General features: G+C 38.2%; 1 protein-coding gene across 1 annotated transcript; it reads right to left on the reverse strand.

Annotated features, from left to right (window-relative positions):
- Positions 1 to 368: 368 nt before the first annotated feature.
- LOC117421297 (chymotrypsin-like elastase family member 1) lies at positions 369 to 8,366 on the reverse strand. Its single transcript, XM_034035505.3, has 8 exons — positions 8,233 to 8,366; positions 7,732 to 7,841; positions 6,868 to 6,968; positions 6,057 to 6,182; positions 3,701 to 3,837; positions 1,302 to 1,447; positions 801 to 950; positions 369 to 456 (listed from the first exon to the last, which is right to left on the reverse strand). The coding sequence occupies exons 1-8, from the start codon at positions 8,270 to 8,272 to the stop codon at positions 439 to 441; spliced, it is 828 nt and encodes a 275-aa protein (XP_033891396.3). The 5' UTR covers positions 8,273 to 8,366; the 3' UTR covers positions 369 to 438.
- Positions 8,367 to 11,471: the final 3,105 nt, after the last annotated feature.

An 11,471-nucleotide genomic window follows, 5' to 3' on the forward strand; every position in this document is an offset into this window, starting at 1 on the left:
TTAACAATCCATTGTCGTGTAGTATTCCAATTCTGCGCATTCACGTGTAGCTCTTGTGCATTTCTGCTATATTGGTATTGAATGCGCAGGTGGTTTTGCGAGGCACAAACACATTTGCGAATTTAGCAAAATACTGCCATTTTCCAACTTCACGCAACTGTTTTGTGTCGTGTTGGAAAATATACATTTTTGTGCAAAACCACTAATTTTTGGTGAGGCACTAATTTTGCGAGGGGACTGTACATTGCTTCGAATATCTGGGTCATTGTCCATGAAGGCAGAATAGCAAAGGCTTAGTGCTAAATAAATGATTTTTTATTTTATTTTGATTAAACACACATTGAGACCCATGGACCCCCCTCCCCCACCCCACACAGACATGCATGCACAATTTGTTCTAGTATCTCTCACAGGGACCGTGGGCTGCAGCACTGTAGTTTAGTTCCTGGCCATGATCTGGAGAATATAAAAAAAGAGGTGGTCAGACAAAACGCTCACTGGATCGAACAGTATTTATTCATTACTGCAAATAGACCAAATCTACCCCCTAATCAAGTAGACAAACTCTTCAGCTAAACCTTCTCCAGAAAACAGTCAAACTCATTACACTGAGGGAGACAATAGCCAGGAACACTAGTCTACTCTATTTGGTTTCTTACATTTTATGCTGTAGGCAACCAATGGTGTTTGTTCTAGTGCTAGTTAGAGTGATAATAAGGCTGCAACTTTTCTCCAATTACTGGAGTATAAATAAAAATAAAAGATACCAAGCCACCTCCCTCCACTCCATTGTTTCTCACCTCGTTCATCCAGCTGATGTAAGCCGAGACTCGTGTGAAGACTGTTGGCTTCATTTTCTCATTGCAGCCTCTGGATGAGACAAAGCTGGTCACACCATGGACATAGTACCTTCCATTTACTATGCAGTTCAAGGGGCCACCGGAATCCCCCTGCAGGAGAGAGCAGATGGTTTGGCCTGGAGCAGATACAGTACAGGCACAGCACATTGCAGACAAAACAAGACACACAACACTTACAGAAACCAATTTGGAGGTTGCCTTTAGCTAAGAGGTCACTAAATGTAATCATCATAACAAAAATAAACAACTCAGACATTACATTCAGGGTATGGAAGAAAGTTTGAGAATCGCTTTATAATTGTTAATTGTCTTTTTTCTATTCAGAAAAAATGTGCAACTAGTGATTTTGTTCTGACAAAACTCTTAAGTGATTGTGTACCAGACAGAATGCAGTTAAAGTCCTGGGTACTGGAAGCAGCTGTTAGAATGCAGGATTCTCACCTGGCAGCCCGAGCGCACTCCGTCTCCCCCGGCGCACACCATGCTGGATTTTACAGTGGAGCCCCACCAGTAAGCACTGGAGCAGGTATTATAGTCTACCACTGGGAGGTAGGCCTGCCGCAGCACAGGAGAAACCTGCCCGTTCGCTGGAAGGAGGGAAAAAATGCCTTTTTAGATGGATCTGAAACAACTTAAAATAAGGGCAATAAATAAATTCACATGAACTTTCACTGGTGTGATATTTGAATACTGATTTTCTTGTTATACAGATACTAACTAACAAATTATAATTAATTATTTTGGAACATTGTAGATTCATAATGAATTCCACTGGAAGCACCATAGTATATTATATATAGATAGCTCTCTCTCCGACCATTTCTTAATCACTGCCAATATTAATCTCCCTGCTCCTTCCTCCGTTACTGATACTGTTGTCTTAATCACTGCTAATATTAATCTCCCTGCTCCTTCCTCCGCTACTGATACTGTTGTCCCAAGAATCTGCTGAATCCTCTGAAACTCTCAGAATGTGTCTCTGCATCCCCTCTAACTGGTACTCTCCTGTCCTAAGTTGATGATGCAGTGACCCTCTACAACACCACCCTTACTCATATCATTGACACTGTTGCCCCGCTTACAACCAGAACCGTTAAGAAAGATTGAAACTGCCCATGGTACACCCTCGAACTTCGAGTGCTTAAGTCTGCCTGCCGCAAGCTTGAGTGCGAGTTACGCCGATACTCAAAAAACCCTCCCTTGACCCGGCTGACTTAGCTAATTTCTGGCCCATCTCCAATCTCACTTTTCTCTCAAAAACTCTTGAATGGGCTGTAGCCAGTTAGCTGATAAAACAGTACTGAAACTGCTCTGCTCCAGATTGTGAATGATCTCCTGCTCAATGCTGATGCTGGTGCTCCCTCTGTGCTTGTCCTCCTTGACCTAACGGCCGCTTTTGACACCATGGCATTCTTCTTGACTGTGCCTTCAGAAGTATGGAATCTCTGGAACCTGTCTCTCCTGGATTTCCTCTTACTTATCCGGACGCACGCAGTCTGTTTTCTATGCTGGACGCAGTGGTGTTGCAAACCCAGTCACTTGTGGTGTCCCCCAAGGATCTGTTCTTGGGACCCTTCTCTTCACTATCTACATGCTTCCCTTGGGTTACCTCATCCGCCAACACAGCCTCATGTTTCACTCCTATGCTGATGACACCCAGCTCTACTTAAAACTCGACCCTGGAAGCCCCTGGTTCGGCTCTTGACTTGCATTCTAGACATCGAGGCCTGGATGTCTGCCAGTTTTCTTCAGCTGAACACTAGCAAACCTGAACTCCTTTTAGTAGGATCTAAAACTCAACTTAAAAATCTAAATATAGCTGCCCTGAACCTCGGAAACTGTCTGCTGCTGCCTTGCCCCACAGTATGAAGCCTTGGTGTACTTCTTGACAGCAACCTCTCCTTTGATGTCCACATCTCTTCCGTGGTCAAATCTTCCTTCTACCAGCTTCGAAACATCTCCAAAGCCCGTCCCTACCTTTCCCTCCCGGATGCGGAGATACTTTGTCATGCATTTGTCTCCTCTCGACTACTGAAACTCTCTATATGGTGGTCTCCCAGTACGCACCATAAACTGACTGCAGCTAGTCCAGAATGCTGCTGCCAGGATCCTTACCAGATGTAAAAAACGTGATCACATCACCCCCCGTCTTGCCCAGCTGCACTGGCTACCTGTAAAGTTCACACAGGTCCCAAGTACCTCCTCAACCTGCTGACCCGCTATGTCCCTGCCTGCAAGCTGAGGTCCTCCGACTCTGGCCTGCTTGTTATCCCCAAGCAAAAATGCACCACACTTGGAGAAAGCTCATTTAGCTTCATGGCTCAGACTCTTTGGAACTCTCTCCCAGCATTGGTGCGTGATGCTCCCACCGTTGCTTGCTTTAAATCAACTCTCAAGACCCACCTGTTTTCTCTTGCTCTCCGTGCTCTTTAAGCTTGATATCTGCTATTAGCTGCTGTGTTGCTGCTACTATTTCATGTATTATGCACTTTCCACTGTATTTAATGTATTATGCATTGTTTTTTTTTTACTGTATATCATGTATTATGCATTTGTCTGTATTTAAAGTATTATGTATTTTCTTGTTGTTACTGCATCTTGTAAAGCGCTTTGTGATGGTGGTCCACTATGAAAGGAGCTATATAAAATAAAGATTTATGTTCTGGGTTTACGTAAACCATAGAAAGGAAAAAACTTAATTAAGCTCAAAACTCTTCTGCAATGGAATAAGTCTTATGCCCATGCGTGTACAGAAAAGGTATAAGGGACTTGTTATGAGAACGCTGTGTTAATATAAATGAATGAAATAATGTTCAGCTCAAGGCAGCAAAAGCACTTACATTGTGTGTAGCCCCAGCCGGAGACATAGCAGTTGTTGTTGTGGGGAAGAATCTGGCCCTCGCTAGCTAGATCCCCCAGCTGGACGTAAAAGTTCAGTACAGCATCTTGAGACAGCTTCAGCAATGCAATGTCATAGCTGCATGCAGAAAAGAGTACATGAGGAAGACTTACAGATAGATGGACCTACAGCATTAAAGTGTTACAGAACCCCCTGCAGTGTTCACAAGAAACACATGACTTTACCCTGCTGTATCCTGTGTTGTCCATATCGCAACATTATATTTTTCAACATAATCCTGATAGTTTGGATATTTTTCCACATAATCCAGATTGTTTTGATATTTTTATTCACACATCGTAGTAGGTAAATCAACTTGGGTATTACTTTTTTCAGGTTTTACTCGATTTATGTTTTATGACCCATGATGTGTGATTAACAATGTCAAAATAGTGGAAAATGTGTTTACAAATACAATGCTGCGATACAGACAACACGGGACATGCCAATGTAGGCCATAGGAAACACTGGATAGCCAGCAACAGCCACTAGAGGGTACTGTTGTCACGCTTTAAAACTTGGTCTTCGTCATCAATCGGTATGACCCCCAAGCAAAAGTGATTTCAGTAGTACGACGAATACAGTATGTTTAAATGACTCAGATGCTATGTAGTTAAACAAAAGGGGCATAGTTCAGCTAAGAGATATATTTACATTGGCTAAAAGAATGAATTTATATTTATTTGATTTATAGTATCACGTCTATATAAATTATACCAATACCTGCAAGATTAATTTGACCTTACTGTTTCCTATCTTCCTGGACCGCTTGAAATAACTTTCAGTACTTTTTTGGCATTATGAACTGCTTCAGGTAACTTCGATCTTTCCTAAAGCTTGGTGGTATGTTTACAATTTTGGCTGCAGTCCCAAAATCAGCATCTTCATTCTTTTCAGTCAAGTAGTAGAAGGTGTACCAAGATAAAAGTAAATCGATGCACCCATTATTCTCACTGGAAATTTCCCCATAGCTAACTTTTACGGACAGTAGCTGCTCAGGTTGCTAGGATACAGTCTGCCTGACATCACGTGCAACAGTTTTATCTGGGATGAATTAACTAAATTATCATTTTCAGACATCATTGAAACGTGATGTTAACATTTCTGTAAAATACCTACTGCGCAGTAATTTTATATAGTAAATGAAATACCAAGACCCACTCTGGTTGTGAGCTAAGGTTAGTTTCTAACCAGAGGCCCGAGTAGTCTGAATAATGGCATTTTGGTTGGCATTTTATTCATTCATTCAATTCATTCATTCGTTCATTTTTTATGTTATGGTAAGCTACTGTAATAATAATAATAATAATAATAATAATAATAATAATAATAATAATAATAATAATAATAATAATAAAAAGACTTAGAAACATCTATTTGAATTATTAAAATATCAACCTAAAAGTATATTTTTGTATGTTGTGGCAGCAGGAAATAAACAGAACAGCATTTCACTTTTCTTTTTTTTTTATTTATTTTTTTTATAAATGTGTATTGTTATTATTATTAGGACTATAACATTATAATAACTGTCGCTTTGACTAGTGCTCGTGTAGACTAGACATTCTTGTTTATATTTCATTTTGCCTATATTTATCTTTTTATTCTCGAATATGGCCAGGACCACAGGAATTGAAAACACATCTCTTATTAAATATTTGCAAATGTTTATAACAAACTTGATTCTAAGAACATCTCATTACCTGTAATTTTAGAAAAAAAATCGAACTCAAGTGTCATTCGCCTCCACTGACAGTATTTGAATGACAGAATACATCTAGTGTGATGAGCACGTAAATCTTGATTCCTGAAGTCTTTGTTGGTATTTTTTTAAGTTCAGGGAACTAAACTGAAAACGCACAAAGGTATCCCAGCAGGAGGCAAGTCTCTCCGAAATGCGAAAACGAGAGAACAGCAAGGCACAGCGCGAAAGCTTTTTCAGGTAAGGTAAAATAATTTATAACTGAACAATAATGCATGTACAACACTATGAAGGTTAAACTTTGATACTGGATCTTTAAGATGAAGATTTTTGCATTTTAAAGATATTCTGTTAGTTGCCACCTTTACTGGTTATTGCTGCAGCTGTCGTGACTTTTTTTTTTATTATTTCTCTTTGTTTTGTATGATAGTCCTACTGTATGTACTGTATGTCTACCGTATGTAAGGACGATTATTATTACAACTGGGTGTTTGTCTTTTGTTGTATCTGGGACCCTCTTGGAAATGAGACTTTATCCTAGCTAGAGGATTTTTAAATAAATATGTAAAATGCGTTGTGCTGTAGTGAGACTGACCCAGCAGCAATGTTGTTGTTGTTCCAGTATGGGTGGATGACAACCTGCTGCACAGCAATGTACTGCTCGGTCCCTTCATGCACAGACAACTTGTGATCTCCCACCACCACACGCAGGGTCATCCCCCTGAAAACAGAGGGAGAGAGAAGGAGAAAGGTAAGGGGACTGGAAATAGACAATGGGGAGAGGGAGGCGGGGGTGCCATGGAAACGTCAAGGGGTATGGATTGAGCAGGGGTAAGAAGGCTGAGTAAGATTGTTGTATAAAACAATAAAATAAATTGTCTGGAGGGGTTTGCTTTTGATTATTAAAAAGAAAAAAAGCTTAAGTGCAAGATTCTCAAAGCTATTTACTCCCATGATGATCTGAGGATCTAGCCCTATGCCAATATTAAATTGTTTAATCTTTCCAGGATTATAAATCAATGACATTATTCAGATTTTCAGATTTTTCCTGTCTGAGATCAAATATATTCCCTTTCAATGTGATTATTACATATAAGTAGTACTCAATATATTTAAATATTGCTGCCCTGGTGCTTGAAGACATTAAGAAACAACTTCAAGTATAGGCCTGTATATAGGCCTGTATATTTTGACGCATTCGCAATTGTATATATCAATATGTCATTGAGGCTATATGGTTTGACATATATATGCATGAACAATTGCTGTGATATCTAACTCAACTTTTTCCCTTTTAAATTGAATACTAATTGGTCTCCGTGCTTAATCATAGTCTGCTACTCTACATTTGTGCATTAAATGAGCATTTTAGGGGGAGATTTGAATAAAAAGAATTGCAGTGTTACCTGTCGACGCAGTGAGCGGCCGTCATCACCCAGCGCCTCTTAATCAGGGTGCCTCCGCAGGTGTGGTAATAGTTTCCTCCAGAGTTATACTGCAGCGAGATCTGAGAGGAAACACCCTTCAGTGAGTCCTGGGCCTCTGACTGGCTGAGCTAATCATGAAGCTACATCTTGGAAGCCCCTCGCCCAGAACAATTATAAAACTTTCGACATTGGACGTTTGCCAGTACTTGGGAAATGTACTGTGCGTACACTGGGCCCTGTTCATAAAAGGTTCATGGTTGTTTTAATGAATGTTTTTCTGAAATGTGTTTATAAGCATTCCCTTAGGTTAATATAAGAATAAACCCTTTCTGGAACAGCTGAAAAGGGTTTCACAAACTGCAAAGCAAAATTGTTTTTTAAAAACCAAATCGGTTTGTGAATAGGGACGAATGTTTTTAAAAAGAGAGCAATGGGTTCTACTTAAGGTTTTAAAATATATATATATATATATATATATATAAATTATTGTGCAAAATAATACCTGTAAAGATATTGAATTTCATCACTGTCTTGAATTTGAAATAAGCCTGTTTTTCAGAATGAACTATTTTTTCCCAGTTTTTGTTTTTCTAAATGAATGAATGAATGAATGCAATTCTCCTGTGTTTAGGTGGTGTGATGACGTGTTGGTGTAACTGAACAGAGGCTGGACATGAACCTGCGACCCCGCTCACCACAAGTGAGTGTCTTAACCACTGTGCAAAATAACCTGGCTCGTATGCATTGATGATTATAGATCTTTTAAACTCATCTCACTGACAGGGGACATAATCTGCCATGGCAGTATATCACACAACACTGCCAGTTAACTGGAAAGCTTACCTGCCACGGCCAGGAGTTGGGTGTTGCCTCGTCCCCACCAACAACTCGTCCCTCTTGTCCTTCCAAGCGCTCCAGAAATTCAGGCTTGTGATCAGACTCGGCTGTATGTCCTTTGGAATGGAAACAGAAAGAAATAACAGCACTGTAAATGTTAATTTAAATAACCAGAAAATAATTACTACATAATGGTTCATTTACAAGTAAAGTACATTACATTTTATAACAGAACGAGCTGTTATAACTATGTGGTGGAATGCCACATAGTTCCATCTGGATATGAAGAGGATTCACATACCAGACCTGTTTTTTTATAGTTTTTTTTCTTCATCAGATCCCCATGATGAAAATATAATATAGTGTAATAATAATACACTCCTTGCCATCTATGATCTTATTTATTAAACAGCATTTAATTAAATTCATTAAAACAAATAACCTGCCAGACATGAATTTACTATATAATTGACACTCAAAAAGTACCACTCAGTGTGGTGTTCTTACCAAGAAGGACCAGGGTAGTCAACACCAGGATCCTCAGCATTGTTGAAGGTGTAAAAGTTCCAGATCCTCAACTTGGAATGTGGTACTACAGCTTATTGGTCCCTTCTTTTATACTTGTCTGGGTGATAAGAAATGACAATAAATTTAGCAAGTTTATTTATTTTATTTTTTTCTTTCCATTGTCACTGGTGGGAACCGCACAGGTGAGCCTGTGATACAGGTGCTGTTTTCACACAATCAAGAAAACACTTGCATGGAATGTTTGATATACAGTGCAGAGTTCACCTTGATACATTATGTTTTTCTTCACATAGCTCTCTATTTATTTTTGTGCTATAAAAATTCTCATTTATTGTTTTATATTGGAATGAGGGCCTTTTATATGTGTCCAAATCTATTTGTTTGGGTAAAATTCCTGAAGTGACACAGTCACAGTGTTTCTTTTGACCAAAGGTCAGTTACAAGGGACATTTTGTTTATGCTGGGGGGTTTTTCAACCTAGTTTTGAATAATTAGGTTTGCAGTTCATGAAATATTTTGAAGTTGAAGAGAGGATTATATGTTTATTCAAAATGTTCAAAACAAGTTTAAACTAAAAATGTTTATAAACACTCTTCTAAAGAACATTCCTAAACAAATCATATCCCTGCAGTCCACCCAGGGCAGGAAGGGAATATATGGCTGTCACCACTAGTTATTTAACTATTTGTCTATTGTATTGTATAGAACAGTCAGCACTCGGATATACCACACTCAGATACACGTCAGTCGCATTTTACCGTCCTTTTATTAAGAAACAAATCAATCACCATTATATATATATATATATATATATATATATATATGCAACAAATTAATGCACTTACCCGTCACACACTATTTCCGACTCCGTCACCAGTTTTCTGATACAATGTTACAAATCTTCAATGTTATAACTAAATTATTTTCTCGTATGTGAAAATCTCGCAAGTGAACTGTGACATTGGGACTTATCAAGCACTATATTCTGCAATTTTGAATACAGAGTTTGGATACTGTTTTAATTCTGGAAACTGGTGTTTTTTTTTTCTAAATTGCATTGCCTTTTACACTGTATTACAGCACATGTCCACAGTCGTCTCTTTTGGCAAGTGATATTTTCAGAATCATATCGTTGTGAATTAAAATACTTTAATGTTGAAAATATAGTACTGTACAAACATAACCAACTACAGTACATCTAAATGGAAGCCTACTTATTTTAAAACACAGGCCTTTCAGCTATGTATTTTTGACATTGTATCTTTTTTGTGTAAAACAAAAAGTAAAATACACAACCTCTAGTAATATAACATATATATACTCTTTATAAAAAAAAACATTTAAAGTTTTAGTTTGTGACAAAATTATTGGCACCCCTGCTTTAGTATTTCGTGTGTCCTCCTTTTGCTTTTATTACAGCTTTCAAACGTTTATGATAATTCTTAACCAGTATGTTACATATTGATGGTGAAATCTGGGCCCATTCTGTCTTGCATATTTCCTTAAACAGACAGATTGGATACACGATGCTTGGCTACAGCTTTTTTCAGATCAGTCCAAAGCAGTTCCATTGGATTGAGGTCTGGTGATTGCGAACATAGGCCATTCCAGAATTGTTATCTTCGTTTTAGCCATATGCTTTGGGTTTCAGAAGATAAACCGTTTGGCAATCAGCCTACGGGCATCCTTTGTAGAGAATATTTTTGACTGCATTCAATCATGTGAATGTCTCCAGTCCCTGAACTGCTAAAACACCTCTGTATCATGGTTGGCCCACCTCCATGTAACTGTAGGTACAAGGTTTCTTCATGCAGCGTGGTCTATGTGCATACAAGTCTTGTGTTCAGGTGTCTTTATACAGTCCTTTCGTGCACTATATGCTTGATGCTTCTAAAACTTCCTTCAAGTCCTTGGCTATTTTTTTTGGTTTGTTTGTTTAGGTGGTCGGATAATTCTCCTACCTGCTGTACCCGTAATTTTTTTCGGACGTCCACGTTTTAGCTTCATTTGTTCTGTGGTACTTCCTGATTATTTCTCTAATTGTGGATGTTAGTATACCATATTTTTTGATCCTGCTGTTGCCATTTCCTATGAGTGTTTTTCTCAAACATGAATTCTTCAACAGATGGAAATAATGACCTATTTTTTTCTGGCTATTGATTTTATATGGCAGCTTAATTACTGTGTAATCATTTTAAATCAATGAGTACCACTATAGTTTAACATTTTGAGGATGTACTGGGCTTTTATGAAGTAAAGCCATATTGCCTTCTGCACCTGAATATGATGTACTGTACGAGTAAGCAATTTCCTTACTAAATGTAATTGTCAAAAAATGCCATGTAACAGAGAAAGTCTTGATTGCTCATTTAAAATATCATTAAACCTATAAATAGTAAGTGGAATGTAATATTGTTTCTTGCTTTAAACTAGGATTTTGAAAGTTCAGGAACACACATCCCTCTCCATAGCTCCACATATACTCAGAATCTCTCAGCAGTGTGGAGTAGTGGTTAGGGCTCTGGACTCTTGACCAGAGGGTCGGGGGGGACCACTGCTGCTGTAGCCTTGAGCAAGGTACTTTACATAGATTGCTCCAGTAAAAACCCAGCTGTATAAATGGGTACTTGTATGTAAAAATAATGTGACATCTTGTAACAATTGTAAGTCGCCCTGGGTAAGGGCGTCTGCTAAGAAATTAATAATAATAATAATGTGAATACAGTACCAAGTTTCATAACAATTGAATATGTGGTTTTCCAGACAACACGCTGGTGTTTTGTGCATTGTAAAGGGGAATGAAGACCACAGATCGAATGGTTTGTAAACCAAGAAATGTACTTTTGGAAAACAAGTAGTATAAAAAGTGAAGTATCTAAAATCAGCATATGAGAAGTATATATTCATTCTTTTAAATATGACTAGAGCATATAGTATAAGAAATGTGGTGTATAATACAATGAGAGAAAATCATATACACATCTGAATGATGCAACTAGGCACAAAAATAAATCTCCCTCAAAATGGTCATTTGCTTCTGGCTGATTTCCCTCAGCTTACACAATAAATAAATAACTTCATTGAGCATAACTATATCTGAAAGCAATCTTTTCAAGATGGGTGGTGTCATCTTATCTTCAAAAGTCACAACATTAAATGTGACAGCAATATCAAAACCATATTTGCCCCTTAACAAATACTTAACAAATATCAAAGTC

The sequence above is a fragment of the Acipenser ruthenus genome, chromosome 1 (assembly GCF_902713425.1).
Source record: "Acipenser ruthenus chromosome 1, fAciRut3.2 maternal haplotype, whole genome shotgun sequence".
Taxonomy (NCBI): Eukaryota; Metazoa; Chordata; class Actinopteri; order Acipenseriformes; family Acipenseridae; genus Acipenser; species Acipenser ruthenus.

Excerpts from the sequence above, each read along its gene's own strand:
- LOC117421297 (XM_034035505.3), bottom strand. The coding sequence starts at position 8,272 with ATGCTGAGGATCCTGGTGTTGACTACCCTGGTCCTTCTTG. Across the intron at positions 3,838-6,056 it reads AACAACAACATTGCTGCTGG|CTATGACATTGCATTGCTGA; the intron begins GTCAGTCTCACT and ends TTCTGCATGCAG. Across the intron at positions 951-1,301 it reads GAGTGCGCTCGGGCTGCCAG|GGGGATTCCGGTGGCCCCTT; the intron begins GTGAGAATCCTG and ends TCTCTCCTGCAG.